The sequence below is a fragment of the Phacochoerus africanus genome, chromosome 1, assembly GCF_016906955.1.
Source record: "Phacochoerus africanus isolate WHEZ1 chromosome 1, ROS_Pafr_v1, whole genome shotgun sequence".
Taxonomy (NCBI): domain Eukaryota; kingdom Metazoa; phylum Chordata; class Mammalia; order Artiodactyla; family Suidae; genus Phacochoerus; species Phacochoerus africanus.
The window spans coordinates 125,954,559-125,981,535 of record NC_062544.1 but is presented as its reverse complement, the minus strand read 5'-3'; the positions used below and the strand labels follow the sequence as shown (position 1 = coordinate 125,981,535).

At 42.1% G+C, this 26,977-nt stretch overlaps 1 protein-coding gene across 3 annotated transcripts in view; it reads left to right on the top strand.

The window, feature by feature from the left end:
* The window catches only part of PRICKLE2 (prickle planar cell polarity protein 2), a 349,250-nt gene that overhangs the window by 234,403 nt on the left and 87,870 nt on the right, over positions 1-26,977 (top strand). For all 3 annotated transcript variants that reach the window (XM_047778600.1, XM_047778607.1, XM_047778617.1), the window contains one exon: positions 18,959-19,142. In XM_047778600.1, coding sequence (XP_047634556.1) covers positions 18,959-19,142 — 184 coding nt within the window. The remainder of the gene's footprint in view (positions 1-18,958; positions 19,143-26,977) is intronic.

Sequence of the window (26,977 nt, the reverse complement as noted above, 5' to 3'; positions counted from 1 at the left end):
TAGTCGGATTCGTTATCCACTGCGCCACGATGGGAACTCCATGATAACTTTTTAAGATAGATTCTCAGACCACCTGCATTGTATAGAGGCTAAGCACAGAGAGGTTGAATAACTTACCCAAGGTCACACAGCTAGTAAATAGTCAAGCTAGAAGTTGAATTCAAGTGATTTGACTCTGAAGCTTTCACAACTTGTAGAAATGCTAGATGTGAATGATCTTGAAATGTGTGTGTGTTACACAAGCATACCATATAAGTAAATGCATTAATTGTTATGCCATGTATATTTGTAAATAGTTAGAACACCTGAAATTATAAAAAGTAGGTGTTTCCCAGATCAGGTGGTATTGTTTTTAAGGGAAAAAAATTCTGTTCCAATTTATATAAATTAAACCCAAATGCTTCGTGCAGTTTTGAAAAACACAGGTGCTTGTGTCTTTGGTTGTTTTGCTAGGGAAAGAAAAAAGTGTCAGCTAAGAGGAACGGGAGGTTCTGGTTAACTGAATTTCTGGCTGATTAGAGTTAAATCCCAGTTAGGTTTCAATCTTATTTTTGCAAATTTGGACAATATATCCAATCACTTTGCCGCCTTAATAGGAAGAGCACAGTTACCGGCTGAATGTGTCTTGTGATTGAGGCTATGGCAGCCATGTAAATTATTATCCTGAACACAAATTTTCTGCAAGTGGGTTGATTATGGGTTGATTGTGAGCATCATCTGAGTTTGATATCTCGTCTCTCCCTGGACCCCAGGCTGTGATCCAGCAGGATAAACAGATGTCTGCTTTCTTCCCTCACCCCTCCTTGTTAGTCCTCTAGAAGCTTCTATCTGAATGACAGAGAAAATCTTCAGTGGGGAGAATTATTCTTACTTGAATGTGTTCCCATGTTTGAACTTCAGTTGTAGGAATGTCCCAAGCATGATAGGAACACGTGAATACCTGGTGCCTGCATCACCAGGCCTCCTCATCCCTTGTCCCTTGTGGACCTCAGCAATGGCCCACCATACTCTTGTTGTCAAGCTCCAACACAGCCCTCAGAACCCTACTCAACACCGCCATTCAGGTAGCCTGTATTAATCAGTTGTAGTTGCCCCAAGAGATTTATTTGCCATGTCTACCGTTGGATATTGCCTGGAAGCTAATTTTCCTCTGAAGTTAGTAAATACGTATGTATAGATCATAGACCTACTAATTGCTTTAGGCATGCTGAAAAGAAATTCTATTTTCTACTTACTTTACATTATTTTACATTGTTTTGTTCTTCCTCCCAAAAGTGGGTGACCTGTAGGCTTTTTGAAAGTTTCTTTTAGTTGAATTTTTGTTTAATTAAGGTTTGAATAGATTTTTTTCCCCTCTGGGCTAGACATCCTGTTGTTCTAATTAATACGTGACCATTCTTAAGGTTCCTGTCACTCTTTTTATTACCAGTGATGTAGGGTCTTTATTGAGTTTTCCTGCTCTGGGGCTCCCAGGGAAATAACCTGCTTTACGTTGAACTGTTTCCTGTAGGCATCCTCTGGGCAGTTCTGCCGTTGGCCAGGTGGCCAGTGCATACGGAGTGGCTGCTGTTGGCTCAGCATCTGTGCTACCCTCAGCTAAAGCCCTCCCCTGATGGCTTATCTCTCAAGATTCAGGAGCTCATTTCAGTTACTACCTAAGTCTGTGACTTGCATTTGAGGCCATCATCTCAGTCACCCAGAGACCCTGTCAGGACTAGAAGCTTGCCACCAATTGGGACACTGAATCCCCTACCACAACCCCCTCCCATGCTTCCTGTGCAGGTTGGGCCACTTTGAAACACCTGTCTCATTAGGAAGCAGGATGAAAATGCAAAGCAAAGAATTCACATCTTCCTCTTTCAAGAACTGGAGCTTGAGTTCTTGTTAGAATGGCTTTGGAAAAGCGAAGGATCCTAGCTGCTGGGCTTGATTTTGATCAGGCTAGCTTGAACCTGCCTTCTGTTCACTTTGTCAGTTGAGCTGCCTCAACACCAATATGGTTTGCCCTGGCCATGTTTAAAAATCACTTTAAACCCTGTTTCATTGAATTCCTAAGATTCAGCATCCTAAGCGGTCATGATGATATCATATGCTATTCTGAATTTTAAAAGAACATTGCAGAGAGTGAAAAAGAACATCTGCAAGACATAAGGCACTGTCTCTGGGCCTGGGAGGAATAGCAGAGAAGACCTTGTACACTTAGCCTGTTCTCTAAACCAGGTGTTTTTAACTTAGAATGCATGAGCACCAAAGGACCAGCAAAGATTGACAAACTTTTTGAAATTAAATGTGGAATTTTCTGTGAATGCGTGTATGTTCAGTTTTGAAGTGAGAGGATCCCAGCTTTCATCAGATTCTTAAAGGGATAAATTCACCCAAAAGGTTAATAAGAACTGCTCAATTAAATGGTACATTGTTGTAAACTCATCCAGGAAAATCTTCAAAGGGTAACGTGGGACCTGAAAAAACTATCCTTCTGCCCTGTGGAAATACAGCATTATTCCATGAGGCCACCCGGGAGATGATAATAAGCTCTGTGGCCCCAAAAGGAGAATTACCTGATTCTCTTCCATTTTATAGATGGGTAAATTGAAGTCTGTGGTCTCAGATGCCAAGGCTGCAGGAGTACTTCTTTCTTCTGCATTTCAGATACTTTTTATTATTCACTTGACAGTTCAATCAATTTTTTTAACCTCTACTTTAGGTTAAGTGAGAGATTTTCAGTCTTTCTGTATTCAAGGCCTTCTTTCAAATAGTGAACATTTTACAGTACACATAACAGAATTGTACTGCAGTTATCATATGATTCTTTTTTAATGAATTTTATTACAGTTATAGTTGTACAACAGTTATCACAACCAAACTGTATAGCATTTCCATCCCAAACCCCCGCACATCCTCCACCCCCGACCCTGGCAGTTACCATATGATTCTTGGTCATTCTCAACATAAATGTATTCTTCTCTGCCCTAACGTTCCACTCTTGTTTAATCCAGGGAAAAGTCAGTCTCTCCTTGGTCTGGTTTTGATGATCATATAGTTGACTCGCCCACTACATTTTTGGCCTCATGGTAACAATATACATTTTTATTAATTCTAAAAAAAATAAAGATAAAAATTGACAATTTTGCACATTGATTCTATCTTCTTTGCATGACCAAGAAATGTTCAGCCACTAATTGAGAACTACCAAGCTAGGTTCTAGTCTGGGTATTAGAGATTCAGAATTTTAAAGAACTACCTATAGAATGTTTATTGTTCTAAATGCTAGATAAGCTCCTAGATCTTATGGAACTTATGGAAGTGGGAAAAACATTTAATGGATACATCAACAGGTAAAATAATTTCTGATAGTGACAATGTTAAGGGAAAAACAGGATAATAGAGAGTGAAGGAGAAGGGAAAGTAGACTATTTTTTTTATAGGGTTCCTGGTGGAGGTGTCTTTACATGATTTCCTGAATAATGAAAACTAGGCCAGCTCATAAAGAGCTCAGGGAGGGATGCTTCAGGCAGAAAAACAGCCACTGCAAAGATCCTAAGAGAGGGATGGCCTTGGCGAGCACGATGGACCAATAAAAGGTCACTGTGGCTGAAAAATGGTAGAGAAGATGGGAGAGTGAGACAAAATGAAGTTGGAGAGACTGAAAGGGCCCAGATTACATTGGATCTTGTGGGCCACGGTTAAGGGGTGTGTACTTTACTCAAATTGTAGTGGGAAGCCAGTAGAGCTTTTTAAGCAGGAGGGTGGAGTGTTATTGCCATTGTTTTTTTTGTTTTGTTTAAAAAACAAAACAGTAGAGTAGTTCCCCTTGTGGCTCAACAGCTTAAGAATCTGACTAGTATCCATGAGAAGGAGGGTTCAATCCCTGGCCTCTGTTAAGTGGGTTAAGAATCTGGTGTTGCCACACGCTGCAGTGTAGGTCACAGGTGTGGCTTGGATCCTGCATTGCTGTGGCTGTGGTGTAGGCTGGTGGCTGAAGCTGCAGTTCAACCCCTAGCCTGGGAACTTCCATATGCCATGGGGACAGCCCTAAAAAGAAAAGAGAAAATATAAAATAAAATGAAGATGTGGGCAGTTGTTTAAAAATAAACAAACAAAAAAGCCAAAAGAAAATAGATTTTAGAAAGGCAAGAGTGGATGTTGGGAAGAATACGTAGGCTGTTGCCTTAGCTTAAGCAGGAGGTAATGGTGACTAGGAGGTAACTGTACTTGGACTAGGAGAGTAAAGGTAGAAACAGCGAGTCGAGGTCAGGAGTAAGCCACTGAGACTCATCCCATACACCATGGGAGTCCAAAGTCATTTGTTCATTGTATCAACTACACCAAAAGCGTGTGTGAACTGCTACATCCCCACGCTTGGGGATGGGAAGTGCGTCTAAGGGAGCACCATCCTTCAGCCATCACCTTGTCAAATCTGAATAGAGCAAATTTTTAAATATTTTCAATGTCTTACTCCTGGAGACCATGTGAATTCAATTCATTAAGGGCTTCTTTCCAATAAGACGTGAAACCAGGAAATGTTATTTTCTTTCTCCATACTTCCCTCCCTCCCCTCCTTGCTGCAGAATAAGTCATGGCTCAGAACAAAACCCCCAGACCCTTTCCATGGCTCAAGCTTGAAGAAGGGAAATCAGCATCTTGCCTTTTTCGCCTGTCCCTGCTGCAGGAAACCCTGAGAAATGTGTTCTGGCTTTTGTTTTTTGCTTTTTTGTTTTTTTTCCCCCTCCTGGACTTGACTGAAGCTGGGTCTCTCTTGAAAATAACGTCTTTCCCTGTTGTGTCTCACTCCATCTCAATGGAGGGGCTTTACCTCCTGCCTCGGTATTTGGTCAACACCCAATTTCTTGATGCTCTTGTTTCCCAAGTCCACTGGGGTCATCTTGAGCCTTTGGCCTCATTCACTGAGGAACACGGATTTCTGGGAAGTTTTTGCCTCAAGCCCTTCAGCACGGATATTAAAGGGCCCCTGTCAAGTTTTGAAGGGTGTGACCATTGCCCGAATCCCCACAAGCCAAGCCCCTGAGGGCTGCTTTTGCCAGCTGGCCCACATCCACACCAGAAATGGCTGAATTTCAGTGGTTCTCTGTGTATGGAGCTGGCTGGGTTCCCCTGGATGAAAGGCAGCCTAATATAAACTGAAAATGTTATTAATAAGCAGCCACTTAAGAATTTCCTATGACTTGCCAGTGATTTGGGGGCCTCTGTGAACAGAGAGAAAAGCACAACTTGTTTTACATGGATTAAGGGTCCAGTACAGTCAGTCTGACGGGGCCTCAGAAAGGCATTCAGGTGTTGGGTGAAGGGCTCTGGAATCTAGCAGATCTTGCTTTGTGTTTTCCCAGCTGTGGGAACTTGAGGAAGTTTCAGAAACACATGAGCCTTGGTTTTCCCCATCTGTAAAATGAGGGCAGTATTAATAATTTCCGTCTCTCACCATCCTCTCAGGTTTAAACAAGGAATACAAGAAAAGTGTTCAGCACACAGCCTAACATCCACTCCAAAAATGTCTTCTTCAAAGGAAGGTTGGAAAAATCAGACCCTAGAAGCAGAAGCAAACTGACTTGACTTCCCATGGTTCAGGGTGAGAAGCAGTAGACTTGGCGTTCTAGACACTCCACACTTAATAGTAGCAACCTCAGCACTTGACTGCTCTAAGCTTCCCCTTCTCCATCCATAAAATGGCAGTAATAACCCTTGTTCCTCTGACTAACTTGGTAGAGATTTTGGGCAAGTCAAAGTGTTCCCTGAATTGAAAGGCGTGGGAGGCTCTCAAGCGCTTGATCAGTCCCAGGGGTCATTCATTGAATATCTAAACCTGTCTACCATATTGTATCTTGATGAGAAATGGAGGTCATTTCTGTGAGGTTGAAATCATAAAAGCACAGTAAAGCGTAAGTAATCCTAACGTAGAGACAGTAATCAAATTACCTTGTTCAGTCCAGCACAACTTTAAGTATGTACTAGATGTTTAATAAAGACTTGTAGATTTGCCACCCGTCTGTTTTCCATCAATTAATTACTGTCCCAACTGGAATATCTAAGAAGGGTTTAAGTAGAGACTTATTTGGATTGATTGATCAGTTGGTTGATTGATTGATTTTTGGCTGTGTCTATGGCATGCAGAAGTACCCAGGCTAGGGATCAAACCCACACCACAGCAATGACATTGCCGGATCCTTAACACTAGGCCACTAGGGAGCTCTGTTGCTTTCATTGTATCCCTTTGCACGGTATAGAACCCTACAATTGGCAGAGTGAGATTTCAGTATACCCAGAGTGCTGTAGGTATTAAGTGATTTAATCCTAACGACAATTCAATGAAGTGGTAGAGGTAGGATTTGAACCAAGTCACAGTGCCTCCAGAATCTAGGATCTGAATCCAATGTACTCTATACTCTTTCTAAATACTCAGGGGATATTTAATGTTTCTGATCTTGTCTATATGAGGTTAGCCAACTTCTTCTACATGGGAGGTAGGGACTGAACAAATATTTCAGCAGATGGCATAGAGGGGAATGGCAAACAGAGATTTTTGTGGCGTCTTCCAAGTTCTTGCCTTGAATTTGAGAGGTGAGGAGTGTTGGAATTCAATGTGCAGTCATTTTCTCAGAAACGATTCCCCTGAAGGCCTCATCTGGAAAGGAGGAGCTCTTAGATCTTGCTCTGCTAAATGTCCAATGAAGCAAAAACATGCATACTATAAAATCACAGCTAACATGTGGACAAAGTGAAGTAGAGGAATTGATCCAGGTGAAAGCATTCCATCTCCCTTGGTTTCTTCTTAGCAAGGCAGTGGGTCTGACAGCAGCTAAGGGAATCAGAGCTTCTCTAGGTACCCACAGCCTTTCCTATAGATGCAGTGATGTAGGTAATGTTGCCATGGAGACACCATCTGTGGCCAAGCTCTTCTCCTCTGGGGACTCTCTCTTTCTACCTCACCATGATGCTGAATTAGCTAGCTGCCATGTTTGGTAGGTAGATTCCTCACTAGCCTGATTACAGTAATGTGAAAAGTCCTTCATATAGCTTGCAGCTGCTCTTGTCACCATCTTAGACTACTCTCAATATCTTGAGGATAACATGTTGTATCCCAATTCCATGCCTTTTCATCTTTGGGAATACAACTCCCTTCTTTGCTTAGCAACCTCCTACTCAGCACATTTCAGGTTCAGCTTCCTCAGGGAGGCCCTGCTTGACCTCTGGTTAACCAGGAGCTCCCTCTGCATGGTGCCCAGCACATGGTAGTTTCTCTATTCATAACTGACCTAACAACAAAGTCACAGGACTGCCCACCTTTTGTTTCTTTGTTTTAAAACTTATTTTGAAAAACAGCAGTGTTACATACAAGTTATAAAAATAGCATAATGAACTTTCAGACACCCTTCTAGAAATGTCTGTTGTTAACATTGTATGCTTTTGTGCTGCTTCCTCTCTCTCTCTCTCTCTATGCCTGCACACATACTATTATTTTTGCTCAACCAGTTGAAAGTAAACAGCAAACGTAATCCCTTACCTTATATATTTCAGCATCTATCTCAAGACAAAGACATTCTCTTAATGGCCTAGTGTTAAGGATCCGGCAATGTCATTGCGTGGTGTGGGTTTGATCCCTAGCCTGGATACTTCTGCATGCCGTGGTCTAGCTCTTTGTGGCTATATCTTTATGCCCTAGTCAGCTAGGGACTCTGTGCTGTTTGTTTTGTTCTAATCCCCCACAGCACCCACCAGGATGCATAGTGCATGGTAGATGTTCAGTGAATTATTTTTTAATTAATGAAGGCACCTGCAGCAAACACTTTGGGCATCCCCTTCCTCTCCCTTGGCACTCACCTTTACAGGGTACCCTGACCCAGGGTGCCTCCTTCAGTAGGAACTGTAACTTTTGGCTATAGCCTGCCTGTCTTGAATTTTGGGGACGTCCCAGGGCCTCAGGTGTGGTCCTTCCCTCATGACTTAAGGAACTGAGAGCTAAGTACCCCTGCCTCCTTGATTCTCCAGTGGGACATCTCTGAAGAATGTTCTAGACTATTTCCCAAAGCTCCTCGCAGTTGCCCAGGGCCATACCGGGCTCATTTCCTCTCCCTGTATCAACATCCTTCCTGGCCCTGCTCTCCTTCTCCACTTCCCTCAGGACTCTTTGGGGTCACCTCCCAAACTTCTCTATGTTCAGATACCTCCCAAGGATCTGATTCTGGGGAAGCTCAATCTAAGACATCACCCCTCAGCTGCTGAAACATCAGTCCTAGAAATCAGAGTCCAGTCAGAGACTCAGACTATGAAAAGTCATCCAGGGTTTTTTTTTTTTTTTTTTTGCTATTTCTTTGGGCCGCTCCCGCGGCATATGGAGGTTCCCAGGCTAGGGGTCGAATGGGAGCTGTAGCCACTGGCCTACGCCAGAGCCACAGCAACGCGGGATCTGAGCCACGTCTGCAACCTACACCACAGCTCACAGCAACACCGGATCATTAACCCACTGAGCAAGGGCAGGGACCAAACCCGAAACCTCATGGTTCCTAGTCGGATTCGTTAACCACTGCGCCACGACGGGAACTCCCATCCAGGGGTTTTTTTTTTGGTTTGTTTGTTTTTGTTTTTATTAAGAGGAAATGTGTTTCCACCACTTAAAAATTCCAAAATAAATTAGCCTAAATTAGGGCACTCTGTATGTTTCTTCATGGAAATATGAATGGACGTATTAAGACTGAAAACCACTGCCACTATAAATGACCCTCTACCACCTTCGGCAATGACTGGGAGAGAGAAGCTCCTCCTAGTGCAGATGGCCAGAGCCACTGGAGCCCAGGTGGAAGGCAGGGAGTTGGCCGGGTCAGGCGGCAGGCTTTGGCTCTGTGCTCACACCAGCCTCGTACCCAGCTGGCCCTGTCACGGTCTCCACCATTGAGCTTCTGTGTTTATTAGGAAACCATTTTTCCTTTCTCACATGGATAGAAATCTTGCTTCCAGACACAGCAAGTGTCAAGGTTCATGCCTGGGTCCCTCATTTATGCTGTTGCCAGAAAAGGGGAAAAACACAGTATTGTGACTTTGGGGAGGGAATTAAGGAGCCAGGGAGGCTGCAAATAACAGGATATGCTGGCATCTGGGTATCAAGGCAGAGAGCCCTAGGGATTCCAGGGAGAAGGGTATTAAGGAGAGAAAAAGAGCTTTCCTTTACCCACTAAGATGGCACCGTCCCCTGAATCTTACATTTGGGCTTGGGCTTTGGGACAAGCAGTGGCTCAGCCAGTTGGGTCACTGTTATCAATGTTGATGGCGATGGGAGAGGGGAGGCCACAGACCACCTCCTGAGAATGACTCATACCCCATTCTTCCCCATTTCAGAGCCTCTGGACTTGCTTTCCCTCTGCCTGCAAAACTCTTTCCCTGGTTTTCTCATAGCTGCGTCATCCTCCATCTTCTAGTCACACCTCAGTTGTCATTTCAGTGGGGAGGCCTGTCCTGATCCATCATCAGCCCCTCTCTTACCTCCTTATTTGTTTCCACCATAACACTTAGCACCACTTATAAATGGCAAGTCTGTTTGGTTACCTGACAGTGATCTGTCTTACTCACTTGGCTGGAAGCCCCATGAGGTTAAAGATACTGTGTGAATCACTCCTCTAGGCTCAGCATCTTAGTACAGTGCCCAGCACACAGCAGATGCTGTCACGCTTGCCTGCCTGAATAGAAGGATGGATGCTCAGACAGATGGAGGGAAGGGTGGAGATGCATGGAAGAAATGAAGATTTGGCCAGTCTCCTTAAAACAAGGTCATAGAACGAGCATTGGCTTTGGAGTCAGACCACATAGGTTCTAATCCGTATAACATCAAGTTGCTCATGAGTTTGCAGAACACATTGTTCCTTTGTGTGAAGTGGAAAAATGCCAGCTTGGTAGGGCTTCTGAGAGTGAATATGTGAGATAAAGTGTGAAAATGTGACTCTTACAAACCTTCTGTAAATGTAAGAAACTGTATTAATAGAAATGTAGTTACCGTGTTCATCCTCACCTGCCATCCTCCAATATGAAAGCACATATTGGGATCGGGGCCCTGAGGTCAGACCTGTCCTGGAGTCCTTGATCCTTTAGAGATACGCTTCCACCTCCTGGAACATCTTCATCTCATTTCCTTTCAAGCCAGCCTCCAAAATTATCTTTGGCCTACCTTCCTCATTCTGATCTTCCTCTTGTTTTTTTAATAAATTTTATTGGAGTAGCGCTGACTTAGAAAGTTGTGTTAGTTTCAGCTGTATATCAAAGTAAATCAGTTATACATATATATCCATTCATTTTCAAATTCTTTTCCCATATAGGTTATTACACAGTGTTGAGTAGAATACCCCATGCTACTCCACTTGTGTGTTTGTGAAGTGTGTGGAAGGTGGGAGCGGAAGCCCTCTGCGCGGGTCACCTGATCCTGTGACCCATGCCATTTTGATCTTTGTGATAGCTCAGTTTTTTGTTTTTGTTTTTTTGACAGTCCCCTTGGCATGTAAAAGTTCCCAGGCCAGGAATCAAACCCATACCACAGCAGCGACAGTGGTATGGATCCTTAACCTGCTAGGCTCACTAACTCCTATGATAGCTCATTCATCATGGGAATGTTTGGATGCTATCTTTTTTTTTTTTTTTTTTTTGTCTTTTAGAGCCGTACCCATGTCATATGAAGGTTCCCAGGCTAGGGGTTGAATCAGAGCTACAGCTGCTAGCCTATGCCATAACCATGGCAACTCATGACTGAGTCATGTCTGCAACCTACACCACAGCTCACGGCAATGCCAGATCCTTAACCCACTGAGCGAGGCCAGGAATTGAACCCAAATCTTCATGGATGCTAATCAGGTTCATTACTGCTGCGCCATGATGGGAACTCCATTTCATCAATAAATTGAAGCAGACAACCTCACTTTCAGTTCTTATGGGCTCACTTACACAGCATGGTAATGCCTTTTTTCCCTAAGAGCACCTATTTTCTGCCCAGTAAAATCTCTCTTCACCCCAAACACATATTTACCTGCAGTAAAACAGGGAAGGTGGCAAAGGTGTGCCCAAAGGGCAGTAAACTCAGAATAATTGTTGATTCATTTTAGGCTGGTGCTTATCATTGGAAACTCGAGGAAAATGGGCAGCAGATAAGACTGAGGACCAGGGCTCCCACACAGCCCCTCCTAAGTCTGTCCTACCCAGGACAGATCCTGTAGGTGGTTTGAGATGACGTAAGTTATCACAGCACTGAGTGTCTGTGACTGATGTACAAAAGACACCCTTCAGAGCCAGGGCTTAGTGGTTTTAAATTATCCATGCCCCATCTCTCCCTACTTGCACAGAAAATTGAAAGTTGATAGCTGTTGAAATCTGGTTTTCAGATGTTTTTTTTTTTAATCTGAACAACCTAACTTAACTCCGTGATACCCATAAGTATATATGCAATTCCCACGCTGCCGGCATCTTCCACGCTATGTAAATAAATTCTCTGATCTCGCTACATGGCGCCAGATCAGAACAAACTCACTTATCTGTATTGAAGGACGCACATCTCTTTGCCAGGAGTGTTGTGTGTACATGCGTGGGTGGTTCTGGAGCATGTCTTTTTATTTCAAGCCTGAGTCCTGTCTCTGGATACTCGCTGATGGCACACACATAGAATGAAATCTGGTCTTTGGTTTCTTAGCATGAGGGAAAAAGAGGACCAGCAGCTGTTTCTGTTTAACAGTGATTATCTCTGGGATTGGGAGGAACTATTTTTCTTCTTCTTGCTTATCTTTAACTCCTGATTCTTTTCTACATTAATTGTATGTTGCTTTTTTTTTAAAAAAAAAGATAAGGAAGCTGTGACTTCACATGGTAAGAGGAGAAAAGATTTCCTCTTTTTAAGAATAAAAGAAGTTATTCTTCTGCCTTTAGTGAGCTGAAGTCATGGAAGAATTTAAATGCCTAGGACACACATCTGTTATTTAGCAAATAGCTATGGAGGCCTTTAGGTTGTGTCAGCCTCTAACAAAAGTGTCTTTTCTCACACCTGATCTCAGCTGCGTTGCCATGTTGAGCCAAGCCATGTGCATTCCTCATCATTCGCTTAATTCGTATTGAGACTAAACCACTCTTTAAGCAATCTGCCCCTTGACCCTTTGTATAAAAATGGCATGAACCTGATCTGACCATAGACTTGGGGCAGAGAAGCCTACACCACAGGGTAGGTAGAAGGCAGAACAGAGGGCAGAGAGACACCACTCTGGTGGCTGGTGTGTTCCTGACTCTCACTAACATCTTTTCCCACACATGCCCCAGTGGTACCCAACTGAGTGACAACTGGGCTTAGTGATGTGCATAGTGGTTGGGGGGAGTTGGCATAGATCCCCTGGAACAGGTTGAAAAACAGACACTGTCCAGAGACCATTGGGTATGTTGGTAGAACATACCAGTTTTTAGACATAACTCTGACTCCGATGCTCCCCTCTAAGTAAGAGGCTAACTACAGAAGAGTGTCCTCCAAGTGTGTGTTGGAATCGTCTGGGATGCTGGTGGAAATTCACTTCCTGGGCCTTGCCTAAGACCTATCAAATCAGAGTCATGAGGTACATTGCTACTCCCCAGGCATCTCCGTGTAGCATCTCAGAAACAAGATATACAATTTCCCATGACTAGACTCATCATTATAGATAGAGTTTCATGATTAGGAATTATCTGTCTCTTAAAAGCTTTTGCAGCCTCTGTTTCTTTTTGTCTTTCTACCATTACTTATTGGGTACATACTTCCTATTTTGATAAATATTAAAAATGACCTTGAGCTGTCCTAGGTTGTATGCTGGTTTGCAAATGTGTGTCTTTGGAACCCTTGGGATGTTAGGACCATGAAAATGCCTGGAGTTTGAGAGAAGGTTGAACTTGAGAGAAGTTCAGGGCCTCCTCTTCTCACATCTGCTTGGACAGCTCTGTCCTATATGGAGTTTCCATGTAAGAGTGCTTTTGCATAAAATATTTTCCTCTCATTAAAAAAAAATAAAAATAAATGAAGAGGGATGAAAGAAAGATGGAAGGGGGGGAGGGGAGGACTTAATGAATTTCCAATCCTGTCCAAATCTAGAATCTTGCAGGTTCTGACTGGAACTTGTCAGTATCATATGACAAAGGAAGATGCCTTTTTTGCCTTCATCCTATCACTTCTCACACAAAACAATGGTTCAGGGTTCAGTCTTGTAAATAACCTGTCAACCTCTCAAAGATGAGACAACTGCCATAACATACACCCCCAAAACTGTTTATAATGAATCTTCGCACAGCATGGTAGGCAAGTTAATTTGTATAAATTGTTAGTCATTTTGCAGATAGTATGGTCACTGATACCCATGACTTTGAGACAGCTGAAAAGAGCCCTCACCTGCTGGTATTATCTATTTCCTGCAAGAGTCAGTTGTGGCCTCTGAATATGGAAGCAAATGGATTTATAACTGCAACTTTGGAGTGGTGGTGGGGGGGGTGGCAGGGCTCATTGTTGGGTGGAAGGAAGGAAGGGGGAGAAGGCAGGATCCTTGTTGTCTGAATCATGCCTTTTTCCTTGGAAACCTGTCATTCACAAATCCAATTATGTGCAGGTAGAACGTCAACTCTGACAGAATGAAAGCAGTGCATGCTTTATATGATTTTTTTAAATGAAATCCTGCTTTGCTAGCAGGTGCTATTTTCATAAATGTCTGGTTAAAAAAAAAAAAAACAAATCATGTATTTCCCCACACACTCATGAAAAGCTTTAATCAGCATGTCGAAAGAGAGAGAGCTCTTGGGTGTTGCCATGTGTGTTTTGCCAAGAGGCAGAGAGAGACCTGAGGATCAAGAGAAATCCTCCTGGCTTTACCACTGACCCTCCTCTCTTTTCTCAGCATCCGGGCCTGGCGTCCCTCATTTATAAACAGAGGTTATTAAATTAATCTTTCCAAAGGCTGTCAGGGAAGCACTCAGAGGTTAAAAATTCTTTGCAAATAAAAATGCCTTGCCACAGGAGTGTCTGTTAATTATAAATGAGTGGAAGGCAGAGAGCTAGCAGGGAAAATACACAAGTCCTCGTGGTTTTGATGTACCTTTTTCCCCCTTTCTTTTTCCTCTTTGTTTTGGTTTTTCTGAGTGTGTGTGTTGCTTGGGAGTCAAAGGGCATCCTCTGTTTACAATCAGGTATGGCTTCTGTAGATTATCATTTGAGTTCAGGGGTCAATGGATCCTACCTGGTCTGCTGGCTCTTGAAGGTTGGCTTTGAACATGTTGCTTAGCCTCTCTGGGCCTTTGTTTACTTTTCTAGAAAGTGGGGTGATAGTTCTTTTCTGGGAGAACTGGTGTGCAAATCTGGGCTCATGCATGTCAGGTTTAAGCAAGTCAGATGCCGCGCCTTCTGTTGGTGTGTTGCCCCCACCTCACCCACCTCAGTCCTGCTTGGCTCTTGTCCTCTTTCACCATTTTTGTTTTGCATAGCACTTGGCTTTTGGGGGGCTGAGGTGCAAGGTGCTTCTTCTGCAACATGCAGAAGTTCTAGACCAAAGTCAAACCCGTGCCACAGCAGTAACCCGAGCCACAGTGTTGACAACACTGAGTCCTTAACCCTTAGTCCTTAGTTCCACCAGGGAAATCCCCAGCATCCTTAATATACTTGATGATTGAATAGTTTGCATTTGTTGCTTATTGTATGTTTCTCCCCCTCTGAGAATATAGGTTCCATGGAGGGAGGGATTTTTGTTTGTTTTGATAAGGTATCCCAGGTCAACATAGACCCTTGATGGTTATTTGTGGAATGATTGGAGAGAGCCTGTAGCCCAGTCCCCATTCACACTTCTACTGATTGTTTTTATTGTTATTTCCCCAATACAATTTTTTTTTCTACTGTACAGCATGGTGACCCAGTTACACATACATGTATACATTCTTTTTTTTTTCTCATTATCATGCTCTATCATAAGTGACTGATCTTTGTAGATCTGGTTCTTTAATTCTGTGTTTCCTTTCGTCTTGTCTTTATTTCTTCTTTTGGAGCTTCTATTCATTAGACTCTGTCTCTCCGACTTTAAAAAGTGTGCTCTTCCCTGCATTGCTCAATAAGTGAATTTCATTGATGATTATTCTAGAGACTGAATTTGGTAAAAATTCCTCTACATTTTGTTCTAAAAGTATGACTTTCTAGTAAAAAACATTAGTCATGAAAGAGCTTCTTGTACTTGCTTAAACACACTAAAACTATTTTCCTTAAGTTGTAAACTGACATAAAAAGTTAGGGAAGGAAAAAAAAAACCTGTTTCCCAAGATCCCTGACTTCTTTACAGTAGCTGATTAATTAAAAGTTACCGGTAAAATGAACTCAGACTATTTTTAAAACCAACAACCAGGGTTTGATTGAAACTTTTCTGAGTTTGGAGTTGCAAAACAGATCCAAGTGTGCGTTCTGCCCATGTGTATTTTCAGTAGGATGAAAAGCAGAAGTGGGAGAAGTTGACTGCTCCACATTGGCTGGATGAAACTGATTTTGTTTCTTCAGGTACATTTTGGTGTTAAAAATCAGGACAAGACATTAAAAGAATAGGGGCAAAAACCAACTGATCATCTCAATAGGTGCAAAAAAAAAAAAAAAAAGCACATACAAAATCCAACACTCTTTGCTGATAAAAACACTCAATGACTAGCATAGAAGGAAACTTCTGCAACTTGATAAAGGGAAGTTACCCCAAAAACCCATAGTTGTGTAATATTTTCTAGTGAAAGATTGGATACTTTCCCTTAAGTCAGAAACGAGACAAGGAACTCCATACTTGCCTCTTCTGTTTACTGAGGGACCTAGCCAGGGCAGTAAGGCAAGCAAATTAAAAATAGGCATCAGATTAGAAAGGATAGAATAAAACTCATCTCTATTCGCAGGTGATGTGATCTTGTCTAATGGAAATCCTAAAGAACACAGACACACATAGACACAAACAGAATTAATAAGTTCAGCAAGATTGTATGAGGCTAGATCATTTGTGTTTCTATGTACTACAATCTGAAAATGTTATTGTACAAATAATCCCAGTCATAATACTGTCAAACAGAGTTAAATACTTAGGAATAAACTTAACAAAAGAAGTGCAAGGCTTGTACCTGCAAACCACAAAACATCACTGAAGGACATTCAAAGTAAACTGAAATAAATGGAAAGACATCTTTTTTTCACGGATTGATTGGAAGACTTAATATTTTAAGAGAGCAATACTCTCAGAGTTCCCTGGTGGCTTACCACGTTAAGGATCCAGTGTTGTCACTGCAGCAGTTCAGGTCACTGCTGTGGTGCAGGTTTGATCCCCAGGCCAAAAAAAAAAAATAGCAGTGCTCTGCAAATTAAAGATTCAGTGCAGTCCTCGTCAAAACCCCAGCTTGATTTTCTGCAGAAATTGGCAAGCTAATTCTAAAATTCATATTTTATGATGCAGATGCCAGGGGCCCAACAGAACCAAACATTTTTTAAAGAACAAAGTTGGAGAACTCACATTTCACAATTTCAAAACTTACTATAAAACTAAACTACAGGAATCAAGGCAGTGTGGTACCAGCATAAGGATAGACCTAGAGCTCAATGGAATAGAATTGAGAGTCCAGAATAAACCCTTACATGTATGAGCAATTGATTTTTGACAGGGATCAATGCAGTTAAATTGAATGATGCTAGGGCAGTTTGAATGAGAATGCCCTAGCACCACCCTGAGAATGAAGTTGGATTCCTACTTCATGCCATGAAGAGAATGAGAATGAAACTGGGTACATGAGAATGAAGTCGGACTCCTACTTCATGCCATGTACAAAAATCACCTCAAAATGGGTCATAGACCCAGATATAAGAACTAAAATCATAAAACTCTGAGATGAAAATATAAGAGTAAATCTTTATGACCTTAGGTCCAGCAGCAGTTTCTTAGATATGATACCAAAAGCACAAGCAACAGCAGAAAAATTGGACTTCATCAAAATTAAAACCTTTTGTGTTTCAAGGACATCATCAAGAAGTTGAAAACAGCCCATCAAATGGGAGAAAATTTTTCAAAGCATGTATATGATAAGGACTTGTATCTAGAGAGTATATAAACAGTGTTTTGGTTCAACAATAAAGATAAATAATAATTTTAAATGGACTAAAGTTTTAAATAGCCATTTCTCCAAAGAAGATAGATAATAAGCACATAAAAAGATGCTCAGCATCATTAGGCATTAAGGAAGTACACATCAGAACCACAAGATACCACTTCACACCTGCTAGGCAGCAATCAAAAAAACAGTGGCAAGAATATGGAACAAATGAAACACTCGTAAAATGTAAAAAGGTGCAGATATTTGAGAAAACAGTTCGACAGTTCCTCAAAATGTTAAACACATTTACTATATGACCTAGGAATTCCATTCCTAGGTCAATATCCAAGAGAATTGAAAACATGTATTCATACCCAAAAAACTTGTATGTAAATAAAGCAACATTATTCACAAAAGCTAAAAAGTGCAACCAAACCAAGTGTCTACCAATTGATGAATGGATAAACAAAATGTAGCATATCTATAACCTGGAATATTATAATGCCATAAAAGGAAATGAAAGATTAACACATAGTTCAGCATAGATTTAGCTTGAAGACATCATGTCGTGTGAAAGAAGCCGGTTTCAGAAGACCGCATATAGTATGATTCCGTTTATATGAAATTTCCAGAAGAGGGAAAACCTTAGAGGCCGGAAATAGATTAGAGGTTGACAAGACCCGGAGGGAAGGGAATGTGGGAAGTTCCTGCTAAAGCACATGGAGTTTCTTTTGAGGGTGAAGAAAATGTTTTAAAATTAGTTAGTGGTGATGCGTTCACATCTCTGTGAATATACTGAAAAACAGTGAACTGCACACTTGAAAATGGGGAGTTTTATGGTATGTGAATTATATCTTCACAAAGCTGTTGTCAAAAAATGCAGGAACAGGGGATTCAAATTCTGGGCTGTTTCATCCCCTTTATAAGATGCCACTGAAACTAATTCTAAAGGTCCGAGTATAAGTAGGGCAGCTTATTAACATTTTTTCCCTTCTTTATATTTTTCTTCTCTTTTTATTTCATCAGTAGAGGCTAGAAATGCTTTTGTGTTGCTGACATCAACGTTTTTATTGCTTCATCATTTTTGTAGCCATGGAAAAGGGAACAGATGGTCATCTTAAAAGAGAAATGTTCAAAAAAAAATTTTTTTAAGAGAAATGTTCAGTTTGGGAGAGAGAATTGGATCTTTGGCTGCAATCTTTGGAAATAATTCGCATGATCTATATATATACACACAAACTACCAACATGGGGACATTTCAGGTTTCTAATTAGAATCTCACACCTACAAGACTCTTTAATGAAAGGAAAATGTCTTTCCCATGAGACCTTAGGGTCAGATGTGTTTAGTAGGAAAAAAATATTTTTACTCTTCTTAAAGAAAATCTCACCTGCAGTTATATTTAAAACCACTTCCTTTTCTTAAGGGCTAGAAACCTTTTATAAAAAAAATATGTTGGCAGTATTTGTTAAATCTACTGTTAATACTTCTGGTCTGCATATGTACGGTGTACATTTAATTACTATTCCAGTCAAAGACATTGTGGTCACAGTCCATATCCAGCATTCTTCCTAATAAAATGAAAGATATCTTGACCTTCCTCTTGGGATTCTGATTTAGAAGAAGAGATTGGGGTCCATGTTTAAATATCCTTAGCATGCTTACCAGGTGGCCTCTGACAGTCCAGGATGTTTCCAGGTACATAGTGCCACACCTTCCACAAAGGCAGGCAGGCTGTGGTATGCTACCTCAGACGCTTTTGTCAGAAGCCAGTTGCCAAGGAATGTGTTTATGGTTTGGGATCCAAGGGCTGGTGAGTGACAAGCCAAGTGAAAACATGGTGTCTTCTGCCTTCCTTCTCACCTCCGGCCTTTGCCGCTTGCAGGAAGATCTGCCTGCACTGCAAGTGCCCTCAGGAGGAGCACATGGTGACGGTGATGCCCTTGGCGATGGAGAAGACCGTCAGCAAACTCATGTTTGACTTCCAGAGGAACTCGACCTCGGACGATGACTCTGGCTGCGCCCTGGAGGAGTACGCCTGGGTCCCACCGGGGCTGAAGCCTGAACAGGTACTGTTCTTGATGGGAGGGCCGTTGTGGTTTGGGCTGTTACCTTTGTCTTGCCCATCCTTCTTCATTCCAGAAGGAAGGATGAGTTGGCTGATTCCAGAAGTGGGGGCTACATGGGCTAAAGATGTCTGGGGCCCTAGTGGGAAATGAAGAAGAGAAATGAAACTGAGACTTGGGTGGTCCATGGCTAATTCATTCTATATTGCCATTTTTAAACTGTTACCAAAAGATTGTCTAGAAACTTCTAGAAACATTAGATAGTGAAACTTCCTTTTTGGAAAGGGAAGGTGCATTCTACATTGGCTGTCAATCTTAATGTTAGAATTCTTTGTAAACGAGGAATTCCCATTGTAGCTCATCAGGTTAAGAACCCAACATAGGAGTTCCTGTTGTGGCACAGTGGTTAACAAATCCGACTAAGAATCATGAGGTTGAGGGTTCAATCCCTGGCCTTGTTCAGTGGGTTAAGAATACGGGGTTGCCGTGAGCCATGGTGTAGGTCGAAGACGTGGCTCAGACCCCGCGTTGCTGTGACTGTGGTGTAGGCCGGCGGCTACAGCTCTGATTAGACCCCTGGCCTGGGAACCTCCATATACAGTGGGAGCGCCCCTAGAAAGGCAAAAAGACAAAAAAAAAAACACCCAACATAGTGTCATGAAGATGCAGGTTTGATCCCTAGACTTTTCTCAGTGGGTTAAGGATCTGGCATTGCCATGAGCTGCGGTGTAGATCACGAATTTGGCTCAGATCTGGTGTTGCTGTGGCTGTGGCTGTGGCCGGCACCCTACAGCTCCGATTCAGCCCCTAGCCTGAGAACTTAACATGCTGAGGGTGCAGCCCTACAAAGAAAAAAAAAATCTTTGTAAAGGAGAGTGAGGAAATAAGGATTTACCTTAGTCTTCCCAGTGATCTAATGCTGTGTTTAAAAGTTTGGCTTGGCTTTTCAAAGATAGATATTGGCATTCCCTGAACTATTTCGGCACTACCCACAGACTGTAAATATTATTGGCTTGGTGAGATGAACTGTTTCTTTTCTATTTCACTGCATTTTTCTCAGTGATATACAGCTTCAGCTTTGCATTTCTTGGTACTTGGAATTTGTACTTCCACCAGCCTCGTGTTGGTTTAGAAGCCTCTCCTGTTAGCTGGATGTTTTCATGACCTTGCCTATGCATCTTTGAGAGATAGTTTATCAGAATCTTAACTATTTGACCACTTAACTATTTGACTATTTGACCCCTATACTTTTCCTCTCACACAGAAGGCTTCTTTCTTTGGAGAGCTTTTTTATGTCTGACACAATGTTTTGAAGCTTAAAAAGCCCTGAAATTTTCAGTCAGGAACTTCAGATGTGATAATACTTTAGAAAAAGTTCTTTATGGGGGTTCCCTGGTGGCCTGATGAATAAGGATCCAGCATTGTCACTGCTGTGGCAGGGGTTCTATCCCTGGCCCAGGAACTTCTGCATGCTACGGGCATGGCCAAAAGAAAAAGAGGAAAAGATTCTTTATGATTAGGGAAGCCTTCCGAATCCACCAAGAACTTAAGGATGGGAACCTGATAGCATCTGTTTGGTTAATCATTTCTCATTTTCTTCTTCCAATATCAAGGCTGTAGATTGACAGATGCACTCAAACACACGGGCAGAATTTGTTTAGCCAGCAACGGCTTGTTGAATATTTTAAATTTTAAAATTTCTATTTATATCTTGAAATGTTGGCAGTCTGGACTCTTACTTCTGCAAGGACTTACTTCTGCAAGGATTGGAGTACCAGCCTAGACATTCTTTCCAGACAAAAAATGACTCTCCAAGTCACCGTGGTCTCCACTAAGCCCATTTCATCCTTCTGTGTTAATCTCCCTAAGCCCTACAGGAATTTCAGTTTTGTGATCTCTATTCTAATTCTTACTAGGAAGAAAATGTCTTCGAAACATTCACAGAAAATAATCTTCAGGAGCATTAAAGGGAGTTCTGTGTTGGGATATCAGCGGACCAAAATGAGAGTGTTTCCTTCAGTTTGTAGGTTAAGGTCATGTCTTTATTTCCTTCTGTTTCAGTAAAAGATTGCATTATTAAAGAATAAGTTTGAAGAAGAATGAGAGTATTTGATGGAGCTTGTCTGGAAACTCAGATGAGGTGGTTGGTGACTGAGTATCTGTGTTTGACATCACCATTCTGCCGCCAGTACGGGAGCAGTGGGTTTTCACACCTTGGTACATCTGTGAGGGTGTTTCGTCTTTCTTGCTAACCTCATTTCCAGCAGCTTCTGAGAGACCCATCTTTCTTTTGTTCATATGGCTTCCTGCTGAATTTTGGGCCCTGAAATTCCAAAGTTAAGCTGTTTTCAGTTCCCTGCTTAGGTAGATTCTTTGCTAAGACCGTTACATATCATTCTCTGATGTTGAGATTGAGACAGCATTTTTGACTGGCCCTGGAGACCCAATGGTTGCAGAAGCTGAGGTCTGGGTTACCTTCACCGATTCTGAAAGTCAATGTTTAGTTATTTCTGAAGGCCACTTGCCTCCTCCAAAGTGAACGTCTTTGGGAAACATAAAATGACCTCCTTTGATGTGTTTCAAAAGAAAATGATTAATGCTATCAAACAAGTGCTTTGAATTACGTCAGGTGAAAGGATATTCCCATCTCTTATGACGGTATTTTTCTTTAAATGGTTTTCTCTATTCCCTACATTTGTTGGCACATATATGACACAGATGGTTAGAGAGAGACTTGTTCTCCAGAGAGAGACTGTCTCTTTAAGCTTTTTTAAAGGTCTCTATATTTGCCCAATAAAAATATGAATCTGTATTAAAAAGTGTTTGAAGGGATCGTGTTGCATGAAAGGAATGGTCTTCCAGTTTTTAAACTCTGAGGTCTTTTAAATGCCATGACTTATAGAACTATTCATAGGTGTAAAGTTTTTTTAAAAGCTGCCTAGTAAGTTCTAGAAAAATCTGAGACTTGAAATGCCTCTTACTAATAAAAATTCTGATGTTTAATGTCATGTTTGTTGTCTCTGATTTGAGAAAAATCATTTTTCTCTCAAGAGAAGTTACAGTGAACATTAAAATGCTTTGTGTTGGAGGCAAAATACTCAAGACTATTTAGGTTTCCAAGTAATATGCTTTCATTTTGGTTAGAGACCTTTCATTTTGCTCCCTGATTGTGGGGTTGGTAATATGCCTTTAGGTGACACTCTTTCTTATTCTAGTTCTTCTGAGAAATACCTTCTTAAACATGATGTGGATGCAAGTTGCGTCCCTTCTAGGGAGGCATTCTTGAGTATAAGCACTTCCTTTTATAAACTCTTCCTAGCTGAAAAACCCAACCTTCTGAAAATAGTGTGGAAAATGGTAAATAACAACAGTTAACGCTGGGGGAAAAAAAAAAGGCTCCTATCTTGTTTATGATTGGACTGAAAACTAATCAAAGGGGTTGCTCAGATCCTTTGCCTCTGTTCACTCCATATGAGGTGTTTCATATGATCCAGAAAGCTCTGTGGGCATGAAGTGGAGATCTGGAACCTCCCTTGATTGACCGTCTGGAGTTGTCTATGAGGGTCCAGTTTCTCTTCCAACTCAAGGAGTTTGTAATATGTGCCCTGTCTCCTAGAGATGCTAAGGTGATAAGTTTACAGTAGATAATACTTAAGGAAGAATTTGGAAATTATAAATAAGCTGTAAGAAAGGAAGATGGTGAGCAGAGTTTCAGAACCTTGGTGCTGTTGACATTTGAAGCTGGATAATTCTTGCTCCTAGGGCTGTCCTGAGCATTGTAGGATGCTTAGCTGCATCCCTGGCCCCTACTCACTAGATGAGTAACACTCAGCACTCCTGCCCTCCAATGCTATGATGCCAAAGCACATACCAGTGTTTTGGAGGATGGGTTGGTTACCCTGGTAAAAACCCCTGGGTGAAAGTAATGTTAAAAACTGGAGGACCTGTCAGCACTAGTCTGACCCAATGAAGACAAGAATAGGATGACTCAATTCAGCAAATATTTATTTGAGCACGTACCCAGTCCTTGCTCTGGTATTACAGCTACTGCCTTGAAATGAAACTGAGTATTTGACGGAGTGGATAAGCTGATCCCACTCTGCTTGAGCAGAGGCCAGTGCTCTCTGAGGTGGATCTGCTATGCTCCTATTATGTCAAAACAAGATTCAAAATGGTGTGAGAGCCAGGTGATGGGTGGGTCACCATTTGGTCTTCAAAACAGAAATAGCTTTTTCCTTTTATCAAGGGAAGACTTGCCCATTGGAAAAAAGAAAAGAAAGCAAGCAGGTAGAAATCACTCCTAATTCCACCAACCAAGAAAAATTGTTTTCCAACCTTTTTTGCATGCATGTAACAAGTATTTCTGAATATTGAGTGCATTTCTGTTTTGTTGTGGACAAGGATGTGATTATTTGCTCTTTTTGCACTTAATGTATTGTGATATTTTTTCTATATTTTCTTTCTGTGTTTAGATCCACATTATCTTTTGGAATGGTTGTAGAAAAGTTCTCCATTGGTATTCCCAACCTGTAGTGCCTCTACCCACCGCTAGGGGGGGTTTGGAAATATATATTTAGAAGCGGGCAGTTCTTGTCATAGTGACTGGAGGACTCCACCAGTAATTTAATGGGTAAGGGCTTGGGATGCTCAGCATCCTGAAAAGTACCAGATGATCCTGCTCAAAGGAGAATCGACCCTTCCCAAATGCCAAGAGTACCACCATCGAGCAACCCTGAACTGAACATTTCTTTTTGACCATGTACATTCTTGGTAGCTCTTCTCTGTATTACATAAAGCGGCAGAAGCCAATCTTCCTGTACACTTGCCTGTCCCTCTCCAACAGTATGATATCTAGAGGTGGAGAGGTCATATGTAAACCTCTTGAAGACGTTTGACGCATTGTGCCAAACTGCCCTCCAGAAATGTTTTAACTGGTGCATCCTCTGGGATTATAGCCTTCATTGGGTACATGGGAGGTGTAGTTTTTCTAATAGTGTTTCTATTCCTGATCCTTGAAAATCTGAAGAGCTCTTTAGATTGCTTCTCCTGAGTGAATGTCCTTCTCATCAATGTTTTGGATACTCCAAGTATCCGTGGAGGGTTTTCCGATATGAATGTCCTCAAATCTCTAGTCTACAAATGTTAGTCATTTCACCTTGACGTCAGTCATATTTTACACATAAAAAAATGGCAATTAGGAGTTCCCTGGTGGCCTAGCAGGTTATGGATATGGTGTTGTCACTGCTATGGTTCGGGTTACTGCTATGGCGCAGATTATGTCCCTGGCCCTGGAAATTCTGAAAGCCACAGGCATGCCCCCCTGCCCACCCCCTGAAATGGCAATTAAGTTATTTGTTCAGAATTTTAAATTTTCACTTCAAACTACTGCAGGAAGGATGAAGAGTGGTTACTAGAAGTAGCTGCCCAATTTTTGGCTTTCAGAACATTCTTCCATATGTGGCAAAAAAGACCATCCAATACTACCTAAATATGGACATGGATTAGTTAGTTTTGAGCCCTGTGAAACTCTAAAATACCTCTGTTGAGGGTACATTAAATTCTTTATTTGGCTTTTAATTTAATGACTGTTACTCATCCATCAGGTATTAGATTAAATGTGCTTCCTCAAGGATTTCTCTGACCACCCCCTACTCCTTATACAAGACTAGGTCCCAAGTTCCATGCTTAGTATCATTCCCTACCATTTTCCTTTTGAGCGCATCTCAAACTTCAAACTACTATTTGAAGTTTGAAATGACACTATTGGCGTCATTATTTGTTTACTGTTTGGCTCCCCCACTTCACTTTAAGATCCAGGAGGGCAGGGATTTTGTCTGCTTTTTTCTTTAGGGATTTTCCAGCCCCTAGCACAGCACCTCAAATGGGGAAGGCACCCAACCAATATTTGTTAAGAGACAGGAGGTGACCAGGATCTTCTGCAGAACCAGAGTGCCGGGTTGCCTCACACTGAAAAGATCAAAGTCTTGTAAATGTTTTTCTACGTAAAGGATTATTCTGTATCAGTTGTTCCTGCTCCCTGTACTTCTCTTGGAAGAGAAGTTGTAAGCAGATTTCCCTAACCACCCCCAACTGCTACAGAGATGTCTTAGGTTGCAGAGGGGCAGGAAGTGGGTGACACCTTGGGAGGGACCCCCAAGCCTGTGGTGGCACTGCCAGCTCCAAGGCTCAATGTCTTGAATAGCAAGCGAGGAACCAAGGGTCTGGCAGAAGCCCAGAGGACCATCTGTGTCCCAGTCCAAATCTGGAGAACCAATCGGGAGACACAAGGTAAAGAGGAAGCCCAGTAAGAGGAGCTGCACTCTCAATTTGGGCCAATCAGGCTTCTGTTCCATCCCTTTTTGACTTCAGGAAGGTTGTTCCACCTGCAGGAGGCTCAGATTCCTCTTGATGATGGTGGTAACAATGGGGAAAACTGTTGAACTTTCCTCAACTGCTTGTTAGGTGCCCCTCACCATTTTTAACATGGTATGCATTCACATTTAGTTCTCATGACAACCTTATTTGGTCATTATTATCTCTGTCCCCTTTTTTGGAAGTGAGTGAAGCAAGGCTCAGAGAAGTTGAATTACTTACCTCAGGTCACACAGCTAAGGAGCAGCAGAGAGGGATTCAGTGTCAGATATCCTGACCTAGAAGCTGATATTCTGGGGTCCATAGATCCCTGAGCTGATCTGGGCTCTGAATGAGGGAATGTGTAGAAAGTTTCTAGTGCAGTTTCTGAAAACAAAAGATGCTTAACAAATTGTTTCCTTTTCGCCCTTCTTGTGAAGCTGCAGTAAGTGATACTGATCACTACAGCCCTGAACTGGCAGGAAGATGCGAGAAGGAACATGAGGCCGTCCAGGATAGAGGGAGGTTGCGTTGGGTGGAAGACAGGGAGTTAAGCATAGGGTTAACAGGAATCTTGGACCCCTTCTCAGCTTTCTCAAAGGCATTTCATAAAATCATTGTGAATTCTGCTGATCCAGAGGCCTTTCTGTCCCCCAGATCCCTGGATGTGTAGAAAGACACTGTTGTAAGGGTGCAGCATCTTTCTAATGAACTTCTGGCTCCACTGAGCCGGAGCAACTTGGACGGGGGCCCAGACGACTCTGAAAAATCCAGTGCCCCAAGCAGGCTTTGGGGATGTCTGCTGAAGAAATGAGCCCTGCCATCCACCTGCCTCAGTGCCTGTAGTCACCCGCAACATCACAGTCCCTGGGCCTGTGAGGAGTGAGTCCCTGGGGCACTTTTTGTAGGCTGATCAGAGTGCAAAGGGGGCCTTCCTGCAAAGAAGAAAGGTCTACATTGAGTCCCAGCAGGTCAGCCAGAAGCTCGCCTCCTTACTCTGATGCTCACAGCCTCCTTTGTATTTGTCTCTAATGGGTGGGCTTCACGGCGGCTTTCCACTGGATTGTATTCCCCTGTTCGGAGTATAAGAATGAATCAGAGAGTATGCCAGAGAATGTTTATGACAAAGGAGAAGCGACTGAGTACTTTTCATTCATTTCTTCACTTTGTCAGGTTTCTCATGGGCACCTACTCTGTTGCCAGGCACCGTTCTTGACACTGGGCAGAAAAGAGTAAGCAAGATCCCTGAGGTTTTTGCTGCTCAGTAATTCTAAGGGAGGGTTAGAAAACAAATGACTAAGATAATTGAAAATGGTGATATTTAAAATGATGTTAATAGTAGCGACATAAACATTTAGTGAACTCGGACATGTGCCAGGCAGTATCCTAGGTGCTTTGTACGTTACGTCTCGTTTTAATTTATACTGTGATGAAAATACAATAGCTTCTGTGATGTTGGAAGTGGGCTAGAGTGTTGGGGTGGTGGG